This window comes from Mercenaria mercenaria, chromosome 7, assembly GCF_021730395.1.
Source record: "Mercenaria mercenaria strain notata chromosome 7, MADL_Memer_1, whole genome shotgun sequence".
Lineage (NCBI taxonomy): Eukaryota > Metazoa > Mollusca > Bivalvia > Venerida > Veneridae > Mercenaria > Mercenaria mercenaria.
The window spans coordinates 5,519,934-5,547,474 of record NC_069367.1 but is presented as its reverse complement, the minus strand read 5'-3'; the positions used below and the strand labels follow the sequence as shown (position 1 = coordinate 5,547,474).

General features: G+C 35.2%; 1 protein-coding gene across 1 annotated transcript; it reads left to right on the top strand.

Moving 5' to 3' along the window:
• The first annotated feature begins 261 nt into the window (after nt 1–261).
• LOC123555077 (rho guanine nucleotide exchange factor 7-like) lies at nt 262–27,172 on the top strand. The gene is made up of 11 exons (XM_053548929.1): nt 262–1,676; nt 8,345–8,610; nt 14,002–14,125; nt 19,313–19,419; nt 19,978–20,072; nt 20,984–21,079; nt 22,349–22,471; nt 25,065–25,203; nt 25,883–25,942; nt 26,581–26,661; nt 27,038–27,172. Exons 1-11 carry the CDS (start codon nt 1,337–1,339, stop codon nt 27,170–27,172), a joined length of 1,566 nt encoding a protein of 521 aa, XP_053404904.1. The 5' UTR covers nt 262–1,336.
• Nucleotides 27,173–27,541: the final 369 nt, after the last annotated feature.

The window sequence follows — 27,541 nt, the reverse complement described above, 5'->3', positions numbered from 1 at the left end:
TAATACTAGGACAAAAGTAAGGGTTAATTAATCCTGTAAAGGAAGGTTTCACTGTCAAGAGTACATGTGTATCGATTATTTTCCCCCCAAATTGTTTCAGACTCAAACCTGAGTGATTTTCCAGTAATTATACCCTCCAGCTGGTGCATGTATTAGCCATTACCTCAGAAAATATACTCGGCTGCTGATTCCATAGATTATGAGTTTTCTCTCTTATCAGAGGCTCTGATAAGCTGCCAGCCAGTTCCAATATAAACCTGTTACTGGGTGGAATATGTATACCTCTTCAAAATCATTTATCTGGTGTTTTTTTGAGAGAAAAATGAAGTTTAATAGAGTTTAATGGTTTTGAAAAAGGTTGTTTTTTTTCTTGGAAATACTGTGTAGGAGTTATGTTGATTGGAAGGAGAGCATTTTTAGAAGTGAGATAAAAAGTGTTTGTTTCTGTAGACTGGTGATTGAAATCAAAGAAAATTGTGGAACCAGTCATAGACTTGTGTTACTATTTTTAGACACAGACTCAGTGGCAGATTTTTTATTTTCGTTACAAGTTGTTGACCCCAGGGTAATAGAAACCCAATTTGGATTTTCTTTGACAACAGGAAAATACATATATTTTTGTTTATGCATAAATATATGAACTACATAAAGTGCTTTAATGTTAAGTAGCAGGAAACGCATTAAGTGGAGATCATTTATATGGAATTCCAGCAATTATCATTGAGAAAAGTAATGTTTTCACATTCAGTGTTACTTTTATGCAAAAGAAGTTCATTTGGATGTATAAATGCAACTGCTTCATAATATATCAGTGTTAAAATTGCTTTGGAATTTATTTTTTTTATTCTGTGATATGTTTGGTTGCTTTGGATTTTTTTTTTAGATTCGTGTTAAGTTAATTGCTTTGGAAGTAATTAGAAAGCAAATCAGTTTCAGCACATACAAACTTTTTTAAGTGTGAGTTTCTTAAAATAAGCTCATTCAGGATTCAGTTTCTATGGAAATGGTTCGGAAAATTATTGGGAGTTATTGAAACAGCTGTTTTCTAGCTCAGCACCTCTTTGTTATGTAATTTGCAGACTCTGAAAATTGGAAGATCTATTTTTTGCAGGGGAAGATGCATTTTGTGAATTAGACGTCTTTGAAATACATCACAGTATCTGTTTTTAATTTGAATACATAGGAGTGATTTAAGTTTTGTGTTCAGAAGAGGCATATATAAAGATAAATATATATGCTGTTATTTTAGTGCAAGCTTAAATCCAAAAAGTTCCTTTTGTGATACACACCTCTTGTCTTTGAAGATTTAGATGTTGATATGTGTTAAGGTGTCAAAATGGAAAATTACAGAAAACAAAACCTTAAGAACCACCCAAGTACTGAATTTTCTGATGAATTTGTTGATATTGTGAATGAAATCAATGATTTCATTTCTGTGTTAGAAGTACGTCAGAAAGAACTTGCGGCTAGCACACCAAAGTCCGAGCCCCAGGGGTCGCTGCGCGGGTCACGACAGGGCAGCATTGAGAGACTGTCGGCACTGGAGTGTTATAAAACTGATTCTGGGGCAGAGTTTTTAAGCGAGTCTAGTCTTGGAGATTCTAGGACAAATTCTAAATCTGATTTTAGAAGTGATTCTCAAAGTAATTCTAGAGCCAGTTCTCTGTCTGATTTAGGTATGTATGCATGATTTTCGCTTGCTTAAAGATTAACTTGCATGTTAAAAAGATTTTTACATAACTTGCTCTTACCCATAGCACAATGTAAGTATATACTTCATGGTTTATGATTTAAGTTCATAAGCATGTTTTATTTGGATAGCAGTCATGTTCATAATATTTTTGGTCTATGCTGTTGGGATAGAATTTACTTGAACCAGCATGTCTAATATCTACATGCACTGGCCTTGTATTACATTTTGTTTGAATTCCACAACACTTGTGGACTTTGGTTACTTAGTGACTCTTCCCGTCTTGGTTACTTAGTGACTCTTCCCGTCTTGGATGAGGGATTTTGGTAGGGAACTAATAATAGCCAGTTCGTTAAAAGAAAACCTTGTAGTTGTTACTGTTAGGAGTGTAACTATGGTATTCACTGGTGTTCTGTTTCGACTGGTGTTTGTTGATAGTGGTACACACAAAAACTTGAATTGTTCTATAATAAAGGTTCAATACAGGTTCTAACAGTACTTTAGATGTTTATAAAAAATGATTTGAATATTAAATAATGTGAAGTTGTTCTCACCTACATTGTACAGTTGGAAAAAAAAATCTGCTGAGTTTGCATAATTTCTGTGCAACATTATCAACACTGAGTGATCTTCAGTTTTTGCAATTCGGTCTACAAACTTTAAAGTGAAGACTGTAAATTTTTCTTTAAGTTGTGATAAATTTATGGAAATTTGATTTTTAGCTCATCTGATTTTTTGAAAAAAAATTATGAGTTATTGTCATCACTTGAGCGGTTGTCGGCGTCGGCGTTGCCTGGTTAAGTTTTATGTTTAGGTCAGCTTTTCTCCTAAACTATCAAAGCTATTGCTTTGAAACTTGGAATACTTGTTCACCATCATAAGCTGACCCTGTATAGCAAGAAACATAACTCCATCTTGCTTTTTGCAAGATTTATTGCCCCTTTTGGACTTAGAAAATCATCTTTCTTGGTTAAGTTTTATGTTTAGGTCAGCTTTTATCCTAAACTATCAAAGCTATTGCTTTAAAACTTGCAACACTTGTTCACCATCAGAAGTTGACCCTGTACAGCAAGAAACATAACTCCGTCCTGCTTTTTGCAAGATTTATGGCCCCTTTTGGACTTAGAAAATATCAGATTTCTTGGTTAAGTGTTATGTTTAGGTCAACTTTTTCTCTTAAACTATCAAAGCTATTGCTTTGAAACTTGCAACACTTGTTCACCATCATAAGCTGACCCTGTAAAGCAAGCAACATAACTCCATCCTGCTTTTTGCAATAATTATTGCCCCTTTTGGACTTAGAAAATCATGGGTAGGACAATATTTCTATTACACAAAAAAAATCAGATGAGCGTCAGCACCCGCAAGGCGGTGCTCTTGTTAAAAAAATTGCGGTAAGTACTATGGTAAGATTTATGGCCCCTTTTGGACTTAGAAAATATCAGATTTCTTGGTTGAGTATTATGTTTAAGTCAACTTTTCTCATAAACTATCAAAGCTATTGCTTTAAAACTTGCAACAGTTTTTCACCATCATAAGTGGACACTGTACATCAAGAAACATAACTCTATCCTGCTTTTTGCAAGAATGATGGCCCTTTTTAGACTTAGAAAATCATGGGTAGGACAATATTTCAATTACACTAAAAAAATCAGATGAGCGTCAGCACCCGCAAGGCGGTGCTCTTGTTAAAAAAATTGCGGTAAGTACTATGGTAAGGATCAAAATATCACTATAAATCATACGGATGAAAGGCTGTGATACTAATTCCTAGCAGATACAGAATACTTTGAGGAAAGGAGATAATGTCATGCATACATCAACGTGTCAACGTACTGTTCTAAGCTCTCCTGAGCACAACCAGGTGCTCAATGTGCTCAGCTATTGTGATTATCCATTGTGCATTCATTGCTACAATGGTACTGTACTGTTTATCTGAATGTTAGCCTTGATGTAATCTAGATCAATTAAGATACCAGCTAGGTCATTTGGGAATGAAAAGAAGGTCACCTGATCAAATGGTAGGAAAAACATTTTGTTTGTACTACAGCGACCATTCTAAATTCTATTTTATTTAAATGAAACATTATAGTTCAAAGGGGTTTTCATGAAAAATTAACTGACTGAATAGCAAACACATAATCTCTGTATTCTTATTATTTTTTAACAGCTATCCCTGACAAAGCGCCTGCTAGTTATAATCGATAACGATTGTTAAGCAGTATAACATAGACATAGACAGTGCAGATCACGATCAGACTGCATGGATGCGCAGGTTGATCTTGATCAACACTGGTCGCATAGGCAGAAACTTTTGCCATTATCAAGCTAAGGGTTAAATGAAACCTAGACAGGATGTTAGTATTTTGTGGTAACCTGTCAGGTGAGCAGTGTAAGGCCTTCATGGCTGTCTTGTTTCCAATAATGGTACTTTACCCTTATATTCTTATGCTGGCTGAATTGTCAAATGTTTATGAGTTTGTATATAACTGTGAAGAAAATTTGTAATGAATTTTTTAGGATGAAATTGTACATGTTTTTATTAAATGGCATATGTTTGAGATGCTGGCAAGATTAAAGATTAGCTCAATAAGACACATGTTTGTGAGGAATTAACTCTTATCTCTGATTCCATTAAGATTTTTCTGACTGATTAGCTCCAAAACATCTGAGGAAATAACAAATCAGTGGTATCAGGTAGCAGAAATAACATTGCCCAAACCACTGAGATACACACTGACATGTACATGTATGTAGATATTGAAATAGGCTATTTTGTAGAATTTTAGGGAAATGTCATTCAATTGACTGATATAATCATTATTTGTGGATTTCCATTTATCAAGAGAAACTGGATTAAAATTTTTCTTGTTTGGTACAATTAAACTTTGTGGATTGACACAACCACAAAATCCATGAAAATAGTCTTCCACAAACACAAAATCCACAAAAAATAGTCTTCCACAAACACAAAATCTGCAAAAATTAGTCTACCACAAACACAAAATCCACAAAAAATAGTCTTCCACAAACACAAAATCTACAAAAATAGTCTTCCACAAACACAAAATCCACAAAAATTAGTCTTCCACAATCACAAAATCCACAAAAATTAGTCTTGCACAAACACAAAATCCACAAATTAGTCTTCCACAAACACAAAATCTACAAAAAATAGTCTTCCACAAACACAAAATCCACAAAAATAGTCTTCCACAAACACAAAATCCACAAGAATTAGTCTTCCACAAACACAAAATCTACAAAAATAGTCTTCCACAAACACAAAATCCACAAAAATTAGTCTACCACAATCACAAAAGTTGGTCTTTCACAACCACAAAATCCACAAAAATTAGTCTTCCACATAATTATATCCACGAACTATCTGCAAAACCACCAAAATGTATGCCCATAAAATTACGTGACTTGTCAAGGATTTTTTTTTCTCAAAATTTATACTGCATGCAACTGTATTAGATACAGTTGTTTCTCAGATTTTGCCCAATATGACTGTTTCATTGTTCAACATTGTTGGAGCCTATCAAATTCAAGAAGTTAGCAAAAAGAGAGTTTTAAAGGGGAATAATGAGTCCATTAATGTCAAGGCCATCACTTAAAGGGAATTCCGATAGTTTTTTATGCGCATCTTTTTGCGCAGCCGACACTTTCTATGGAAAACTGAACTGAAGTCAACATTTGTTAAAACATGTTACAGACAGTCTTAAATATGAGGAATCTTGAATGAAATAACATTTTTGATAAGTTTTATCAGTCATCAAATGTTGATACTGGTTTATGTTGTATTGACAAGTATCATGCCTGACAGGTATCTTGCTATTTTTGTGGTTGTGTTTTCACATCGCATTTTAGTACAAAGACAGTGTTGTTCATATAATGTAAGATAATTGACTTAGTACTGATAAGACATTATCACCTTTCAGATTATTTAGTATTCAATTATAGAAAGAATTAAGAATTTTTGAAACTTTTTTAACATCTAGCAGACATACATGTAATCAATTTGGCCAGGTTCGCGCCATTTTCCGTACGAACAGGTGTTGTATTCTAGCGGTCTTAACATAAAAATTAGCCTGGTGACCCATACATTTTTAGCCATTTTTATGTTCACAATACAATTATCTATACACAAGAAAAACAGGAAAAAATTCAATGAAAGAGTTTTTTCAAAATTTAAAAATATATTCTTCACTATGGGTATTTTTCACTGAAAAAAGTTCACAAAAGTAAATATGAAACAATTTTTTTTTCATTTGTACCCATTATTGTAAGGATAGAGTATTACAAATATGACTATGATATCAAATAAGTATATAATAAAATCTGTAAAATGAAAAAAAACCTTATTGTGCTGTCTTGATGTATATTTTGGTTGGTATTTATACAAAAGCAGAAAATTATGAAAATGTTGAAAAATCGCTAGCAGTTTCAGCAACAGTGGGTGTGTTCAAAACAATTTTTCACAAAAACAAGCCTGGTGACCTATTGTTTTTATTTGTTCATTGTTTTCAGCACAAATTTTCCTATCATATATGTGAATTTAAAACAATTCTATGAAAGGAAAAAAACTATAGGAATTCTCTTTAAAGGTCCAATACTAAGGAAAGTGAACATTTTAATTTCTTTTAAAAAGCACAGAAACTATTTCATTTTATTGGAAAATGAAAGTTGGTATGTAGAAATTCGAAATAAATCGCAGTATATGTACAATTATTTTTCTATGAAGTATGAAGAAAGTTAAAAAGACCTGGGGGGTCATTCTGTCTTTTCATTTAAATTTCAACATAATACACATATATTTCTTTGAGTTCCAAAGACCTTCTGTAAATTTTGACCTGCCAATCTTCATTATTTAGTGTCTTGCAGAAGTCTATGCACTGGCTATGAAAAAAATTGCTAACTCACTTTCCCTTAGTAATGGACCTTTAATTTAATATAAGTTTCATTAATTAAATATAACACTAACAATTCTAGTTTCTGATATAGAAGTATCTAATATAGACTTGCCTTTAAACATCTCCTATCAAAGAAAACTGATCTACCTACCTAACCTTACCTAAAATTTATGAGACATTACCTTAAGCAATTTTAAGTAATTATTATATTAAACAAAAACTGCTCCAATATCACTCCTAAAGAAGTATAAATGTACAGCCTGTCTACAAATATATAGATTGTAGAAGTTCACCTGAGGCCTGTAGTGGGAGGGGAGAATTATGAGCTATTGGATGGTAGATTAGTATCTACAAAGATGTACCTTAGATAAGTGATAGGTAATTATCTTCAAAGGTGAGTTAAATGGTCTGGATAATCTATTCAAGATTCTGGTCAGTTCAGTATAACATCACCACCCATGTATATCTATGTGGTTACAGTTGGTTTTTAGACCCTTTGTTGTGTTCTTATTGCACTTAAATCAGTTTCGCTCAGACCTGTGGATGAATTAATGTAGACTGACCATATTTAACAGATAGAAAATTTGGTCACCGTAATATGTTTAGCTCAGAGAAGTGAACTTGCTGATATGCAGTATTGATTTGATTGTTTTATACATTGCATGCCACCCCACACTCCTCCCCTCCACCCCACATAATAAAAGGTCATTAAAAATTGGTACATACTGATTTTGCCTTCTAAAAAAAAAAAAAAAAGTCAGATAAGATAGATGAATAAATGAATAAACAGCATTTTTGTGAGGATTTTTGGCAGGAACATTCAAAATGTAAAATAATGATGTAAGATTCTTATATTATGTGGTAATGATACACTAGCATTTACCGGTAATAGAAAATTAATTGTCAGTAAAAAATTTATTACATTGTATATTATATTAGTTGTGAATGATTCATCATTGCTTATTAAGAGAATAGATTCGAAAGAAGAAAAAAATGTTGGTTTTATCATTTAAGATATATATAACATCTGGGATACTTAAATAACATAATTTGGTTATGAAATCTCCCAGCCATTTCTGTGATCAAACATTTCGGACAATAAAATGTTATCAAAAGTATAAAATATTTTATAGTCATACAAGTGTTAAATATCTTATTTGAAACCCTAGATTTGTTGTATACAATAGTAATATTTGACATTTTTGATAGTGATATTTTTGTCCATTTTCACCATCTATATAATTATTATAGTGACTGTATATATACATATATAAGTATAATTGTGTTTTGCCTGTTGGATATAACCTATATCCTTATAATATTTTCTATGGAAGTTTAAGAAATTCTGTTTAAATCTGTATGATGAAGGCCCTTAAACATGTTAAAGGATTTGTGGACAGGCTTTCAGTGAATTTAGGCAATGGTAAATTTTTTGTTAACTCTTTCGACAGTTTTTATTTTTTTATGGAAATGGAAATTTTTTTTTCGAATTATAGACAAGTTAGAAAATACCAAATTCAATCATCTAACAGTTTTTTTCACATCAATGTGCCAAGAACTGAAAAAACCAAAATACTTTTTCTTTTAATTATTGCATGATAATGGAGAATTCAAAGACAAAAGTCTTTTGATCATTGTAAGGTATAGCTTCCATTTATGCATTTTTCTAAATTTTTCAGAGGCAAAAAGCAATGTTTTGTAACAATATTTGTTAAAATTATGCTGTGTTTATTTTCAGGAAAAGCATTTGATGAGCCGCCTAGTGCTGTAGAGAATCATTATGAGCCGATAGCTAATATCTTCCCGGCCAGAGTTACCGCCACTGCAACAGCGACCGCCTCAGTTATAGGCCCTTCTTCCACTCCTCCACAGTGTGCCACACCGCCCATCGCAAAGCCAGATCTTCCCCCTAAACCACCAGGTCTCCTCAGTATGGGGGAGCCCGGACAGGCCCCGCGGAGGGTGAAAGCCCTCCATAACTTCAAGGGCACTAATAATGATGAGGTAAGAATACTAAGACTTTATAAAGTTATCTTTTCCCTAAAACTGTTAAGAAATGATAGGAGTCAGTACTTAACACAGTGGTTTTCATGTTAGACTACAGTGCTAGCATTCCAGCTTTGAACAGTTTGTTGTTGCTACTGATGTCATAGCTCGAGTTTTATCTTGGGCAATAACTTGAATTAGTACTGTTTCCAGCAGTATCAGCCTAGACTGGATGCTTGGGGACATAACTATTGCATAGAGTTGCCATGGACTTGACATGAAATAAGTTGTTCCATCCATTCTAGATGGGGACTTGCGTCATCTACCCACATGAAATAAGAAAACTTTGCCATAAAATTTTATGCTTATTCAATTAAGGTGGTTAATTATGTCTCCCACCACACAGTGGTGTGGGAGACATATTGATTTACTCCAGTCTGTCTGTCTGTCTGTCACAAAGCTTGTCCGCTCTCTAAGTCGAACATTTCTCATCCGATCTTCACCAGACTTGAACAAAATGTGTTTGACCATAAGACCTCGGCCAAGTTCGATAACTAACTAGATCTGCCCAGGCACTTTTGAATTATGGCCCTAGAATTACTGATTGGGTCCACTCATCAAATCAGTCAAGAGAAACTAGACATTTTTCAATGGGGTCCACTCATCAAAGCCATCGAGAGAAACTAGAGATTTTTCAATGGGGCAGTTGTGGGAGACATGCTCTTTTCTCAAAAGCATCTCTAGTTCAAGGTAATTAGCAGGTAATGTCATAAACAACAATTGCCATACTGACTACATACTATTCTCTGTTATGTGATTTTGGCATGGCATTCTCCATTTGTTATAAAAGCAATTTTCTGTGACCAAAGGATCCTGAAATAGCATACGAAACTGCGTAATTGCATGGAAATTGCCAAATGTCATTGCGGGTTCATTTCCTTAATTTTTCAAATAAAATTCCAGATTTTAGGATGGAAAGAATGGTTACCACATTCATGTTTGATATACACATATTCTGTTATCATTTCAAAACTGTATAAAGTGAAGAATTTCTGTTTATTTTCATTCAGACAAGAACATAACTTACCCTGTATACCTCTGGCAACTGTTCAAGAATTCACACAGCTTTCTGCAGAAATCTAGTACCAAACCATTCATTCACTGCTGCTTCACCTCATATCATTCTGATTTCATTGAATTTTTTTTTTGAAAAGTTGAAAATTCCCTCTTTGTCTTTGAGTGTTTTTAAGTTATTCAGATTTCTATCTGATTTTTTGTTTGTTTATATTTAACCACTTGTTGAGATTATGAAGTCAAAAACATCATAAATATTATAAAACTTTACATTAACATTGTGATGTTTCAGTGAGGATTTTTTGTTTCTAGTTTATCAGATAGTTTACATCTACCAGCCACCTTGCAGACATATAAAACATAGAAACTATCAGGTTATATACTGCTTCTTGCTTCAAGATAAAGGTTGTTTAATGTTCGTAATAATCATAAAACATCACTGTATCACTAGGGTATAACCTGAGGTAGGCCAAAGCAAGGTTTATAGTATACCTATAAATAGCAACAAAAATCGATTAGGATGGAATCCTGTAACCTAGGCAGATACCCGAAAGGGTGTACAGTAACTAGTTATTGGACCACCAGTGATGAGTGATGTCATTTTTGGTGTCATTTCCCCCTGTCTCATCTCGATATGGTATCCATTATCATTGAAAGTTTATATGATCAGTTGATTCGAACAGTGGAGTTCTCATGTCTATGTTCAGGTATATGATTTTTAAAAAAATGGCAGCGCCCGCCAGCTTAGCTCAATAGGGAGAGCGCAGATCTACTGATTAGGGGATCGTGAGTTTGATCCCCGAACAAGAGCTGTGTTCTTGACAATTTGATAAAAGACATTGTGTCTAAAATAATTTGTCTTCCACCTCTGATTCATGTGGGGAAGTTGGCAGTTACATTTGTACTGGCACAGAATCCAGGAACACTGGTATTAGGTTACTACCCACCGTTACATAACTGAAATACTGTTGAAAAATGGCGTTAAACCCAGAACAAACAAACAAAAATAAAATGGCAGGTACGTTCTTTAGTGGTTCTAAGCAATCTTAAGCCTATATCGGCAGTCTGGTCAACCCTTGTGCATAGTATAGGTTTAATCATGCCAGTAACCATTTCAGGTCCGTCATTGCCAATTACTGAGCAAATAATATTGCCATGTTTAAATTGAGGTGGTTCTATGATTATTAATCCTGTCTGCCTGCTTAGCTCACTAGGAAGAGAGCAGATAAATGGATTATGGTGTTAGGAGTTCAATCCCTGGACAAGAAGTATGTTTGCTGCGACAACTGATAAAAAACATTGTGTTTGATATCATTCGTTCATCACCTCAGTTTCTTGAGTAAGTAGGCAGTTATTTGCAGAGAACGATTATTAGTACTGGAACAGAAGCGAAGAAAGCTGGTTAGATTAACTACCCTTCCCATTTCTGTTATATTTCTGAAGTTCGGTCGAAAAATAGGGTTATACCCAAAACAAACAGATTATTAATCCAGGGCAGTTTGTGTGATGACCGTAAGAGTATTTTTTTCACGATGATTTGCTGGCAGACAATAATAGTGCGTATCTCCTCATGTTGAGAAGTTGTAATATTGCAGAAAAGATTCACCATCATTTGAGCCGCGCCGTGGGAAAACCAACATAGTGGCTTTGCGACCAGCATGGATCCAGACCAGCCTGCGCATCCGCATTGTCTGGTCAGGATCCATGCTGTTCGCCAACGGTTTCTCTAGTTGCTATAGGCTTTGAAATCAAACAGCATGGATCCTGACCAGACTGCGCAGATGCGCAGGCTGGTCTGGATCCATGCTGGTCGCAAAACCACTATGTTGGTTTCCTCATGGCACGGCTCATTTGTAAGAAATTTAGAATCATTGTTTGATTAATTGATTACCATTACAAAACTAATAACAGTACCGGTATTGAAGTTTGCAGTTAACTAAAACAGTAGATCAAGAACTGTTCTGAAAATGAGCTGTTACCATGAATTAACCTTTAGCCTGCTAAATTTTTAAAATGGACTAGCTGGTTCTTCATTCAATCGGGAAGTACCATTTTATTATTTGAAGGGGTGTTCACTGAAAATTTATTGACTGAATAGTGAACAGTGCAGACCATGATCAGCCTGCATATAGACTGATCTTGGTCTGCGCTGGTCGCAAAGGCAGAGTCCCCTGACACCAGCAAGGCTAAAGGTTAAAAGCTATATTTGTGTAAGCATAATTTTTACCACCATTCAAATTTTAATGTTGGCGTAATTTCAGTTTCAAAAAAGCCATTACAGTTACAAGCGGAAGAAAATTGTTGAAATATGAATTATTTCTGTTCATTCATTACATATCTGCACCTGTTTGTGGAATAGATCACCTGTGCCCTCCAAAATGTTTGCAACAGTTCCAAGAAATACAGAAAATATGTTGATGAACTGGATAAATTCTTAACACCACATAATTACCATGGCAAAAGATGTATGTCAGTGGCAAAAAAATGTTTATAAGCTAGAATATTTCAGTAGGCATATATTTACATTGTTGTACCCATTTTTCAGTAAGAAAAAAATGATTACTTATATTGCAAATTTCTAGGGTGTGAAACTGACCTTTAATGTAAAGAGTATTTTCAAAACCTTTGTGCGAAACTGACTTTAATTTGAAGAGTATTTTCAAAACTTTGTGTGAAACTGACTTTAATTTGAAGAGTACATGTATTTTCAAAACTTTGTGTGAAACTGACTTTAATTTGAAGAGTATTTTCAAAACCTTGTGTGAAACTGACTTAAAATTTAATTTGAAGACTATTTTCAAAACCTTGTGCGAAACTGACTTTAATTTGAAGAGTATTTTCAAAACCTTCTCCGAAACTGACTTTAATTTGAAGAGTATTTTCAAAACCTTGTGCGAAACTGACTTTAATATGAAGAGTATTTTCAAAACCTTGTGTGAAACTGACTTTAATTTGAAGAGTATTTTCAAAACTTTGTGTGAAACTGACTTAAATTTGAAGAGTACTTTCAAAACTTTGCATATAGCTTAATGGAGATATTTGAATGAACAGGAGTTTAGTCTCTTGTATTTATTGGGGCCTCCATGGACATAATGTTAAAGAAACAAAGAAAATGTCTTCTTCATTTTGTATCTAAGCTTTTTTTGGTGTATTTTCAGGGTTTGAAAAGGAAAGGGCTTGTAAAATTTTGGGTCAGAGCTCTTTACATCATTCTGTGTGTAAGTTCTGTAAAAAAAAGGAATGTTGAACTTTCAATGTTAAATATTGAAGGTTGTCCATCACCATGGGACCCCTACCCTTTTTCTGGCTGAAGAGGGAATTTGTTGAAAAATTCTTTGAAATCAGGTTGACTTTGTTATGGTATTGCTATAATGTCCAATGTTAAGGCCGCCATGTTTTCTGAGTTCTTACCTTATTTTTGGTATGATGAAAGATTTGAAAAAGATCAGCAAGAAATGCCAAATATAGCTCAGAAAATACAAACTGATCACTTCCTAAAGAACAACCAGTGACTGTCATTATGATTTTATGGCTAATTGGCAAATTAAGTGCCAGATAATTGACATATGTAGGAAGCATGTCTGTCTATACCAGACTTCTCCTAGGCTTGTTGTAAGCCAGGCACACAAACCATTCATCAAAAATTAACTTACATCATCACAGTGAGTGCATTTCTCTGCAGGAAATGCGTCTGTTTCTTGCTCATCCTGTCTAGAAAGTGTAGGGTTTGGGAAGACTCTGGTTAAAGGTGAAGAATACCTGTAAGTTTAAGTCACACGAACTCGGCTGGAATATGGTGAACTCAGGTAGATCATGGTGTCAGGAGAGTTAAACATTCCTGAAGAAATGAGAAGTTTCTCTGAATAAGATGCCCTTTTGATACTTGTAATTTACTTAAATATAATAATAATTTTGGCTCTTTCACTCGAATTTAAATAAAGCAACATTATATCAATGCCAAGCCGACATTTGATATCATTATGCAGTCCTTGTACTCAACTAGATCATTAATATGAATATAGATCTGGCTGATCAGGGAGCTAAGAAATTGAAGGATCCTTATTTTTGTAGTAAATGTAGCTCATTATGAGCAATGGTTTTCCATATTAAGGGGGAATGCCAAAATCACATATGGAGAAATTGGTTATAGAAACTACTGATAGTTGTTACGCTACCCAAATTAGAATTTCGAAAAAAAAAAATGTTAGTGCTGATAAATGTGGGATTTTGTCAACTGTTACTGCTCTTAGTGGGGAAGGGTTTACCTGTGTATCTTGGTGGGGAAGGGTTTACTTGTGTATGGAAAGAAAAATGTATTTTTTGTTTGTTTTGCAGCTTTGTTACTCAAAGGGCGACATTATAACTGTTACCCAGGCTATAGATGGTGGATGGTGGGAAGGAACATTGCACGGGAAAACTGGCTGGTTCCCGAGTAACTATGTACGAGAATTCAAACAAGGTAAAAGTTTGATATTTGCGTTTCCAAATACAGTCGAAACTCGGTATCTCAAACTCGCTTACCTGGAAATTCCGCTTAAGTAAGAAGAAACTTTCAAGTCCCGTCAAATGTCCTTCTTTATATATGTAATTCAACTTCGGTTACATCAAAATTTGACTTACCGAGACTCCGGATGTGTCGAAAGGGATTTTCAGTTTAAACAGTTGGGATCATTAATAAGGATTAATTAGAGGTAATCGCGATGAGACTGTATAAACATTAACTTCTTGGGGGAAAGCATCATTCATTCAAAATGTCAAATCGAAATGCTGTCAATCCTCCGGAAGAGAAACATGGTACAAAAAGGAGACTTGACTCAAAAACATTTGAGGTTAGTATCATTTTATTCTTCGAAAAACTGAAAACTTTGATAAACACAAACTGTACGGAATCGTGTACGCGTAATGTGCCGACAGCTTATAGACGGCATCAAGGAAACAGTTTTTATAATAATCTTTTCGTAATGTGTACTCATTTCATCCATATACGTCCCTCCTCATAACTCGAATTTCGGTTATCTCGAAATAAAAAGCACGGTCCCTTGAAATTTGAGATACCGAGTTTCGACTGTACTTCAGTATGAGAAATTTTTGTTTGGAAGTAAATTGTTGCAGTTCAAGTGATGTATGTTTTGAGTTATATGTCCTTCAGTGTTTATTACATAGATCAGTCAGTTTCTTGGTTTTAAATTGGTACTGACCCTCAAAGAGAAGGGCTACTGAGACAAAGAAGTGTTGCAGAACCCATATTTTTTAAGCTACCAACTGGCGGATAAAAAAATGTCTGCTAATATATAAACTACTGTGAAATCATTAATATTCGTGGGGGACTAATTTTCGTGGATTTCGTGGTTGAGTTAATCCACGAAATTTAATCCCAACGAACAAGTAAAATTCCCATTCATTTTATGTTCAAAAGTTTATATCCACGAATTCATGTCCCCACGAAATTGCTGTTTAGACCAAAACCACGAAATTTCATGCCCACGAAATTTAATGATTTTACAGTAGTATATAAAGCTTTTCAACTGGATAGACCTTATTCAGTGATTCACTGCCCAAAAACACTGAACTACCGGTAACCTAGTCCCCTCCCCCTCAGCACTTACACACTTCTTCCAGTATGGCAACTACCATTTTACTTCAGTACAAGTTCATTCTCTGCTTCAGTTTTAAAAGTAAAGATTGTCTTATATTGGTACTTTGTTGAAAAAAAAATGCCCTAGAAACAAACCTTGTGCCATAGACATGAAACAAACCTAATGTTATAGCTCGTAAACCTAGTTCCATTAAACTGCTATAGCTATTAAACAAACTTGGTGACATAGCTAGAAAATAAACCTAGAAACATGTCTAGTAAACAAATCTAGTGCAACATCTAATGAATAAACTTAGTGTCATAGCTAGTAAACAAACTTTAAGACTTTAGTGCCATAGCTAGTAAACAAACCAAATACCATAGCTAATAAACAAACCTTATGCAATTGCTGGTTAATAAACTTAGTGCTACAACTTGTAAACAAACCTAGTGCCATCGGTAGTAAGCAAACCTAGTGCCATAGGTAGTAAATAAACCTAGTGCCGTAGCTAGTAGCCAAACCTAGACAAAGTGCCATTTCATATGTAGGAAATAAACCTATAATCTGGCTACCGACTAGATAATCTTTTTTTTTATGCCCCCGAAGGGAGGCATATAGTTTTTGAACCGTCTGTCTGTCGGTCTGTCAGTCTGTCGGTCTGTCAGTCTGTCGGTCTGTCCGCAATTTTCGTGTCTGGTCCATATCTTTGTCATCGATGGATGGATTTTCAAATAATTTGGCATGAATGTGTACCACAGTAAGACGACATGTCGCGCGCAAGACCCAGGTCCGTAGCTGAAAGGTCAAGGTCACACTTAGACATTAAAGGATAGTGCATTGATGGGCGTGTCCGGTCCATATCTTTGTCATCGATGGATGGATTTTCAAATAACTTGGCATAAATGTGTACCACAGTAAGATGACGTGTCGCGCGCAAGACCCAGGTCTGTAGCTCATAGGTCAAGGTCACACTTAGATGTTAAAGGATAGTGCATTGATGGGCGTGTCCGGTCCATATCTTTGTCATCGATGGATGGATTTTCAAATAAATTGGCATGAATGTGTACCACAGTAAGACGACGTGTCGCGCGTAAGACCCAGGTCTGTAGCTCAAAGGTCAAGGTCACACTTAGACGTTAAAGGATAGTGCATTGATGGGCGTGTCCGGTCCATATCTTTGTCATCGATGGATGGATTTTCAAATAACTTGGCATAAATGTGTACCACAGTAAGACGACGTGTCATGCGCAAGACCCAGGTCCGTAGCTCATAGGTCAAGGTCACACTTAGACGTTAAAGGATAGTGCATTGATGGGCGTGTCCGGTCCATATCTTTGTCATCGATGGATGGATTTTCAAATAAATTGGCATGAATGTGTACCACAGTAAGATGACGTGTCACGCGCAAGACCCATGTCCGTAGCTCAAAGGTCAAGGTCACACTTAGGCGTTAAAGGTCATTTTTCATGATAGTGCATTGATGGGCGTGTCCGGTCCATATCTTTGTCATTCATGCATGGATTTTAAAATAACTATGCATGAATGTGTGACACAGTAAGATGATGTGTCGCGCGCAAGACCCAGCTCCGTAGGTCAAAGGTCCTAAACTCTAACATCGGCCATAACTATTCATTCAAAGTGCCATCGGGGGCATGTGTCATCCTATGGAGACAGCTCTTGTTTTTAGAAAAAATAATTCTGTAAAAAATTCTGACTTCATCAGTCCTGGCTCTGAGTATGTTTTGAGAAGACAAGGGACATAATTATACAAAATTTGAACAGCCTCAGTAGTTATCTCCTTTGAATAAAACATAAGTTCTGAACACAGACTAATAAACCTGGCCATAGCTAGTAAACAAAATCGAAAAAGTTACTGAATCATCTTGATGTTTCACAACAGCTACTTAAAAAACTGATACATTGTTGCAAAACATTGTGTATTTTCTTTTCTGTCAAGACAGCTGTGATATACTGCACAACATTATGCATAATGTTCATGCCCACTTGAGCCTTGGAGAGTAGAAAACAGCTGCTGATTTTATATTATTTTCATTTTCTCTGACTAATGAATTTTCAGACTGATTCACCATTCATTTTCTTCTCTTGTTTCTGATTGCGGGAGTGGATTTTCATAAAATTACATCATAGAAGACTCTACAGATATGGCCATTGAAGTAAGTTCAAAGCCATGCATGGTCAAAGTTAATAAGTCAAAATCTGCATTATAGGAATAGACTCTTGATGCCAGTTGAAATAACCTGAGGCCTTTGTGCTCTTAACTTCCAAGGGGCCTCTGGCCGAATGGTTAAGGTCACCGACTTATAATCACCTCTTACCGCTGTGGGTTTGAAACATTCCTCTGGTTGTAGAAGTCTTTCATCATGCTGAGGCCATTCATCTGGCTTGCTGAAGGCTGGTGGTTCTTATCAGAATGTTTTTAATCTTTAGACTGCTTAGTAGTAAGTGTTTCTGCCTTTGCGACCAGTGCAGGCTGATCATGTCTGCACTGTTCGCTATTCAGTCAGTAAATTTTCAGTGAACTTCCCTTCAAAATATAAATGGTACTGCCCAAATTGAATGATGGACCAGTCCATTTTAGAAATTTAGCAGGGTGAGGGTTAAAGTCCTGTAATGACCTGGCAATTTCGATGTGACTAAATATTCTTGTTAAGCTGTTCAGCATTCTCTAGATATAAATGTAGCTCAGCCCGCACATGGCTTTCCGTTACTTATTGCAAATAATCATGATAATGGGTGTGTCACCTTAATCCCGGCAATGATAGCAAACCAGCTTTACAGAATGCAAACATACAAATATAGCCGATTTGAGATGATTCATTGATGTCAAATACAGTGCTGTGTTTCATGATTTTATGGTTGTATCTAGAGTTCTTTAAGAAGAGACTCTTGATTATATGATTGTAGATGCGGTTTATTAGATACCTATTGCTAGCACATGTGGCTCAGGTATTTCAAAGGATTTTAATTTGAAACAGAGCATAGTGCTGTATTTATGCTTAATTTAAAACATTTAATCCTGTACTAGAGTACAATACACTACCGGAAAGCCCCTATTATGTTCACCAAAGATTTTAAGCTCTTTAAAATGTGTAAGTATCAGACCCCCCCCACCCCACCTCCCTTGCCACTACAAAAAGGGGAAATGTGAAACAGTAAAACGTAAATATCAGGAGGTTGCAAGGAGGTTGAGAAGCATGCACAAGTTTTCCATGGTTTCAAGCAGGGTACCAAACTAACTTGCTCAAGTGAGCACAGGTACTCAAGCAATCGCTGTAAAATGAAATAAATATAAGTATAACCCTTACCCTGCCAAAGTTCTATAATGAACTTGTCCATCTTTAAATTCAGACAGTACTGTTATCTTTTAAAAAGGGATGCTAACCAAAAAGGTACTGACTGAATAGCAAATAGTGCAGATCATGATCAGACTGCATGGATGTGTAGGCTGATCATGATCTACACTGGTCGCAAAGGCAGAATCAATCGTGTCCAGCATGTTCTTCATATCTGATAGTATGTTTTAATGATGCACACTTCAGTTCCTATTGATGTGCCCATGAACCTTTGTTTTGATTCAGTTGTAGTGATCCCACTGTGATTTAAGGTAGTGGACTAGCAGTGGCCATTGTTGGTTTCTGTGCGATTTAAATACCCTGTTGAGTGTGATCCTTTCAGTTTCATGTTTGGTGTATTGTAGTACCGGTATTCTACTGACAGTGTAGCTCATGCCTTCGGCTTGCTCAAGCCATTCATAGTAGAGGGTGCCAAACTTGCATGCAGAGAACATGTAATATCTGATTGACATTTTTCCACGAACTTGATTTGGGTAATTCCATCTTATGGGGAAATTATCGTTTAGCATGAGATACATGTGTAGAATCGCATTAGCTAATTAAAGTTGAAATCAGTTATGAATAAAATTGGTAAGCTTTTAGAAGACACAGCAGCGTTTACTGAATGCGTAAATGTAACACACACTTAATAGAGGTTTAATGGTCTGTATCGAGCCAAGGAAACTGTATGTTTAATGTCTTATACGTATTTTTCAGAGTTGACTGGAAGCTTAAAGGGTGGGCCGGGAGCCATTGTAACCGTGAACAAAACACAGGAAGTGCCAAAACACTTCAGGGAGAGTATGCAATATTATCATAATGTGGTAAGTGCACGTTCTTCTTCCAAATTTTCTTCCAAGTTCTTAGAACTAAATTCTTAGTAAACACAGTGCCTGAATATTTGACTGTGCTTACCTTCTAAAAACATTTTTTACATGGTATTTTGAATTTTACCTAAAGCATTTAATAAAAAAAATAGAATTTACTGTGAAACCATTAATATTTGTGTGGGATTAATTTTCATGGACTTTGTGGTTTGCGTCAATCTTTGAAATTATTAAAAAAAAAAACAAACAAACAAAATATCTTGAACTAAAAATCTCACAAAAATGCCCATATTGTGGTCCCAAAACTTTTACTGATTGTAAGCCCTCTGCTCAGGAAACTGAATAACTTCCTGACTGAAAACCAAACAAAGTTACGGCAGTCTGACTTTTTTGGGAGTCTTGCCTTTTGTTTTACTTTAAAACATTATATTTGTTATTTGGTGAAGTAACTCAAGTCTCAGAATCTTAAATGTATCCAGTGGCCAGGTAATTATATTTAAACTATTTAAGATTATGTAGCTTGGCACTTATTAACAGAACTATGACAATTTTCAGGTTTTACAGAATGTAATAGAAACAGAAAGAGCTCATGTTGCCGAGATGACGTCTGTCCTTCAAAACTACATACGTCCTATAATCAGCTCGGAAATGTAAGTCTTTTTGAACAATGTCTATATTATAATCAGCTCAGACTTAAATTCTCCTGTGGAAATACGTATGTTCCATGATCAGTTCAGAAGTGTAAGTGATTTTAAATTACATGCGTCCTATTATCTGCTCGGAAATGGAAGTCCTTCAAAAGTACATACATTCCGTTATCAACTTGGAAATTTAAGTCTTTTTAAACTACATACGTCTCTTAAACAGCGTTGGAAGTGTTCAAAGTTTTATATGAATTCCAGTAGGTCACACTACTCAGCTAGTCTTGCTTATTAAATAAGTCACAATGACTTATGAGGTATGTGCATTTTAATGGACTTTTCTGTCGAAAAGCACATTTTTTCAAGCAGTGTTGTAATTATCAGCAATAATGAATGATATCATGTTAAAGATTTATAAACAGAACAGGTTCAGCAGTGTAAGAGTAAACATTGTAAATATAACATTGTCATCACTGTTTGGATAATTTTCATTTTAATATGTAATGCATTGTATTTTGTTTAAAATATGGGTGGAAACATTCAGCCTCTATACACTTTAAACACGCACATATATGTTATGTCCAAATTAAAACTATAAAAGTGGGATTATAACTTTTATTTTTTTGTAACATGCATTGTGATTGGTTGTAAGTTGAAATTTTTGACAGTGTAATTCCAAGTCCCCTATCGCCATTTAGGTACATGTAATTTGGGACCATTAAAAGCCTGATTTATTGTCATGACCACACCTTTTTATATGTCACCAGTACTGAATTTTCAAAGAAGCAGACTGGACAGTGGTTCAAATAAGGTTGAAGCTTCCATCGTAAACATGCTAAATTTAATTGGCACAAACTTAATTTCAAAATCGTAGCATATATAACCATATGTTCACTATGAAATGTGTTTATTTCTTGCAGCATGAGTTCGTCAGAGTTCTCCGACCTGACAGGCAATCTAGAAGATATAATTACATTCCAGCAAAACTTTCTTGTCTCATTAGAGGAGTGTTCCAAGTAAGTTGTTATTCCGTTGTCCTTCATCCCTCATACTTGACAGATTCACACCTTCTGTATAACAAGGAATTTGACAGATACCTCTTGTAGCAGACAGCAAATTTAGAAATGCATGTTTATTACACCTGAAGATCTGGAAGTTAATTTGATAAGATTTTGTAGTTTAATGTATAAAGGTTATTATTGTTGTAACTTGACCTGTGATGTATTTGGCTTGTGTGGATCTTGTAGGCCTGAATCCCTTGTGCTTGTACCAAGGTTGATCCAGTCTGGCAAAATGCACGCAAGTCAGTGGCATTGTTAGATTAAGATACTGCTTTAATGTCCCTTTTAGTATATACTTCTGCCTATTTCTAGCGCTATGTCAGCCAAATTTGACTATGATTTTGGACTAGTAAGACTAAAAACTTGTTTTTCATGGTTAACTTTTTGACACATGAAACATTTATGTATTTGATGTCACCACTATAGCAACTAGTCCCACCATTAAATGTTTTTTTGTATCCAACACAAGTTGGATAAAAGGTTTTATATTCATTAGTGAAGTTGTATTTCAGAAATTCTTAGGAATATAATGAAATTATAAGTTGCTTCTTATTTTTGTTGTTGAATTTAAAGATTAAATGGTAAAATATCTAAAACGTAATAACATAGTGCTTTGGGTTTATGAGTTTTGAATCTTTCCTGTCAACTTAATACCGCCCACTTAGTTCATTAGGGAGAGTGCAGATCTACAGATTGCGGGGTTACGAGTTAGAATTTTGGCGAGGCGCATGTTCTCCATGACTTTTTGATAAAAGACATTGTGTCTGAAATAATTCGTCCTCCTACTCTGATTCATGTGGGGAAGTTGGCAGTTACTTGCAGGGAATAGGTTTATGCATGTAGAAAAATCCAGGAACACTTGTTAGGTTAACTGCCCGCCTTTACGTAACTGAAATAGTGTTGATAAACGGTATTAAACACAAAACATACAAACAAAACAAGACATGCCTGCCGAAGAATTTGTTTACCTGACACAGAATTCAAGTGTAATTATTTGAACATATATACCCGACAGCTTATCACAGCATGTTCTTGTTAAGAATGTAGGGATTTGAAGATGATCACAGAATCCGCCATACCAACATACAAAATTATTCTTGGCTAACTTTTTTCAATGACAAGAAATCGATTTTATATTTGTGTTATTGACATGATTTTTGTTTGCATAAAAGACATTGCATTAAGTCAGTATGCCAGCCATAAAACCCAACTTTGTGTTTTCAGACATCCAGCCCATCAACGGAGAGTGGGTGGGGTATTTATGAGGCATGCTCCATCATTGAAGGAATTATACACCCGGTACTGTGCTAATCATCCAAGGGCAGTTGCAATACTACAGAAGAACAGGTGAGATTCTGTTCAAAAATGATCATTTTCAGTTAATGTTTTGCATTTTGAAAATTTAAAAAAGTTTGTATTACCTCCCTTGGAGTTTGTTAGAATTACCTGTAATACAAATGGTATTGGCTTATAATTAATGAACAATCAGAGAAAATTTTCTACTTACAGTTATGAGGGTTCAAAACTTTTTGCTATATGACAGTGTAGAATTCTGTTGTGTGAGGAAGCCATCTAGGTGGGTGGTTCTACCCAGATAACTTCCCGTGCACACAGATGGGCACATGGGGTCTTGCTTTACCATAAAAAAGTGGAAATTCACAATATGATCTATAACTCTCAGTGAAGTTAAATCCAACAAAATAAGAAATAAAAACAACCTTGTTACGCAAAGGTAGATCAAACATTAAAGTTATTCCATTCTTACAAATATGTCCCCTGAGAAAGCTTTTTTTGCCATTGATCAGAATTAAAAAATGTTAAAGTAATATGAATGTTTTTAGTTTGCATGAACCGAAAGCTAGAGCTAGAAATAAAGTTCCTTCTCATGAACCAATTGAAAGGTCTTGAAGTTCATCAAACTTGGTCTGCAGCATTAGTTTAAGGTTTTCTTTTCTCTCTTTTTTTTGTTGAGTCGGGGACACATAGCCCTCTTCTGGGTCCACTAAAGCTGATAATAGAAAATAGCTTTAAACAATTTTTCATGAAGTGTCAGATGGATCTTCATCAAATTTGGTCTGAGGCATTCATATGAAGTTCTCTGTTCATCTTCTTCAAATGGATGCACTTGACATGTTTTATGCTTTTTAGTTCGTCTGATTTTTAAAAAAAGTCTACGAGATATTGTCATCACTTGATCGTCAGCGTTTGTTAATTTTTAGCTCGACTATTCAAAGAATAGTCTAGCTATTCTACTCACCCTGGCGTCGGCGTCGGCGTCACACCTTGGTTAAGTTTTTGCATGCAAGTACATACAGCTATCAATTAAAGGCATATAGCTTTGAAACTTATTTTTTCTTTTTCTAGGTCAATTACCAACCTCTCTGGGTCAAGTCCCATAACTCTGACATGTATTTTGAGCAAATTATGCCCCCTTTTGGACTTTGGATTTTGGTTAAAGTTTTACATGCAAGTTTCTATCTCCAAAACTAATGCAGATATTGATTTGAAACTTCACATGTGTCTTCGGGGTTATAAAACTAGTTGATAGCAGCAAGTCCCATAACTCTGACTTTCATTTTGGCCAAATTATGCCCCCTTTTGGACTTAGAAAATTCTGGTTAAAGTTTTGCGTGCAAGTACATACAGCTATTTCTAAAAGGCATATAGATTTGAAACTTATTTTTTCTTTCTCTAGATCAGTTACCAACCTCACTGGGTCAAGACCCATAACTCTGACATGTATTTTGAGCAAATTATGCCCCCTTTTGGACTTAGAAAATTTTGGTTAAAGTTTTACATGCAAGTTACTATCTCCAAAACTAATGCAGATATTGATTTGAAACTTCACATGTGTCTTCGGGGTTATAAATCTAGTTGATAGCAGCAAGTCCCATAACTCTGACCTTCATTTTGGCCAAATTATGCCCCCTTTTGGACTTAGAAAATTCTGGTTAAAGTTTTGCGTGCAAGTACATACAGCTATTTCTAAAAGGCATATAGATTTGAAACTTATTTTTTCTTTTTCTAGATCAATTACCAACCTCACTGGATCAAGTCCCATAACTCTGGCATGTATTTTGGGCAAATTATGCCCCCTTTTGGACTTTGAAAATTCTGGTTCAAGTTTTACATGCAAGTTTGTATCTCCAAAACTAATACAGATACTGAATTGAAACTTCACATGTGCCTTCGGGGTTATAAAACTAGTTGACAGCAGCAAGTCCCATAACTGATATGCATTTTGGTCAAATTATTCCCCTTTTTGAACTTAAAACTCTTTTGATATTTAACCTTTTTGGGTAATATTTTCCTGCTTCTGGGACAATATTTCGAATAGTCGAGCTTGGCTGTCTTACGGACAGCTCTTGTTTTGTTTAGGTCCACCTTTTCTCAAAAACCGTAAGAGCTACAGCTTTGAAACTTTGCACACTTGTTTATCGTCATTAGGTGACTGTGTAGGTTAAGAACCATAACTCTGATATGCATTTTGTCAAAATTATGACCGTGTTTTGTACTTTGAAAATTTGGGTATCTTGGTTAATTTTTTTGTTCAGGTCCACCTTTTCTCAAAATCTATTAGAGCTACAGCTATGAAACTTTGCACATTTGTTTATCATCATTCGATTACTATGTAGGCCAAGAACCATAAATCAACCTGCATTTTTGCATTTTGTTAGAATTACGGCACTTAGAAATTCTGAACTGTATCTCATTTCTTACGTACTGTCCAGCACTTGCAGACGAGTGATGGCACCTGTATGCGGTGCCCTTGTTATACATACCACGGTTGTTACCATTCCTGATTCAGTGTGTCATACATATATTTAAGGTTGAAAAGTCAGTTTCAGGCAAGGGACCGAAGGCTGCTATGACCTTCTTGTTTCATTTTCTTTGAAATGTAAAAAAAAAAGTTTATGCCTTTTGTATTTTATTTTTGCAGAGATGAATTGAGTAAATTAATGGAAAAATTAGGAGCCCAGTCACCCGGGGCTATGACTTTGACCACCATGTTGTCCAAACCATTCACCAGATTAGACAAGTACCCGAGTCTACTGAAAGAATTGGAAAGACATATAGAGGTAAAATATTCATTTGTTGAATTTTAGGTCGGCTTTGGAAGACATTGATTTAGTTTAAGATGTAAGTAATAGAACTTCTAAAAGGGGAAATTGTTGTGACTTAAATTTCTTTGCAAAGTTCCCCGAATTGAAAGTAGTAAAATAGAGACTGACAGTTTAAGTTTGTATTTGATAGCCAAAATACCACTTTAGTAATGTTTTGTTAATGTCCAATTTTGGAGTTGAAGTTCAGCTGTCTCAGAGTAAAAGGATTGGCACTTTGGTATTTGAGACATTGAATAGAGACTAATTAAACAGCCACATTTATTTACTAGAGTCAAACCTGTATTAACATTTCGCCTGTTGGCGGCAAGTGGTTATGCATTTGCTATCAATGCGGACCAAGATCAGCCTGCACATCTCATAAAGCATGGTAGACTGAAAATGTGTTGAGGATAAGAGACCAGTTAGGTGTCCAGTGTGTGAGCAGTTTTACCTGATATGCTTAAGATACCTATAATTTTCCCTGCGACTGCTTGTTTCATTCTTAAGCTATTAAGGTTTTGCATATGTTGCGTACAATGTATTCCACAAAGATTTTTAGCCACTCAATCGCCTGTCGTCATAATAGTGCAAAATGAAGTGTTTGCGAATGTTTCTAGGGTTACAGTAGTATTTCTGAACTTTCTTCCATTTGCAGGAAAGTCACGTTGATAGAGGTGATACACAGAGGGCAATAGCTGTATATAGAGATATTGCAGTAAGTAAATCAATGGAATATATAAAATCTTCTATGAGCTTTGTTGCCTTTTGTTAAGTGTTGTTATTCAAAGAAAATATATCTCTTTTTTTCTCATTCATCAACTACAAGATAATATTTTTAATGTTTCTGGGCTCAAGATTGGAAAGAACAAAATAATCCCTATGTCATTACTGCAGGAGATTATAGAGCAGACAATGGTTACCATAAGTTACATTTATTGAACCGAAATTGAAGGTTTCCACCTGCTAAACTCCATAGGAGACTGCCTAATCACAGATCCCAGAGTCATGAGTTTGATCCCAAGGCGAGACCTATGGTCTATGTTAAAATTTTTAAAAAGACTTTTGTCTTCAAAACTCATGATTCTTGTGGAGAAGTTAGCAGTTACTCGAGGAGAACAGGTTTGTACTGGTACTGAATCCAGGAAAACTGATTTAGGTGAACTAATACAAACAAAAAAACATACATTATTGTTTAATATTTGTCTTTCTTTTCAAAATCACTGTATGGAGAGGAACACTTCGGTTGACTGCTTGCTAGTATATAACTGAAACACTCTTAAGAAATGGCCCAAAATACAATACAAATGAAAACACAAACATTATTGTTTAATACTAATTTGTCTTTCTTTTCAGAATCACTGTATGGAGATTAGAAAGTTAAAGGAAATGGAATATGAAATAATATCCAGTACGATCAAAGGCTGGGAAGGGGAGGTAAGTAGAATCTAAGGTCCTAGCTATTACTGGTAATAGATTTATAGAAAAGATACTATTCTAAATAAGTATCAGTACTGTCTCCATATTATTTGCAAGATTGCAACAGACAGGATATGTATAGGGAAGGAAAATACACATTTATTTCTAAGCCTAACCTGCTTTAATCTCTGAATTTATGTATACATGAATGTAAGCCATAGGGTTGCTCGAGGATTACATGCTCACTTTTCCTTGAATACGGAAGGTATGAGACTTTTACTTTACCTGGAATGAGAGTTTGTTTGATTCAAAAGCAGTTTTAGTTTTAGCTAACTGTAGATTTACATGGATAGGAAAGTTAGAAATGGTAATGTACAGATTGTCAGGTCATTAGTTCTGCAAGAGTCTATGCTTTATACCTACAGGAAACACTGGAGGTTGGAACAATATCATACCGCCACATCTTCAAGCTAAGCTCGACTGTATGTTAGAGGAAACATTTGGTGCCACTGACAAAACATTTCAGTGACTGCCATACCGCAAGAAAACCAAAGGTCTGAACCGACTATCAGCGACTTCACAGTTTATTTTTTCAACCACTTAGAGTTAATTTAGAAGTATTTCAATCTTATGTAGAGTGAATTGAAACTTCTTTTGTGCTTTATAAAGGTGAAAGCAAAATATTAAATGGATGTAAATTTAATTATTGAAGACGTTTAAAATAAAATTGAGTAAGATTTTATAGTATTCCGTACAGGTTTATTTCCTGCCAGAGTAGTAGAAGTTGGGGATTTAAAGTAAATATGTTTAAGACGTTTTAAAATAGTGGTAAATGTTTCCACACAAGAGAAGTACAATTCTGAGTTATATGTGTAAGGTTACCTTGGACGGCGTAAAT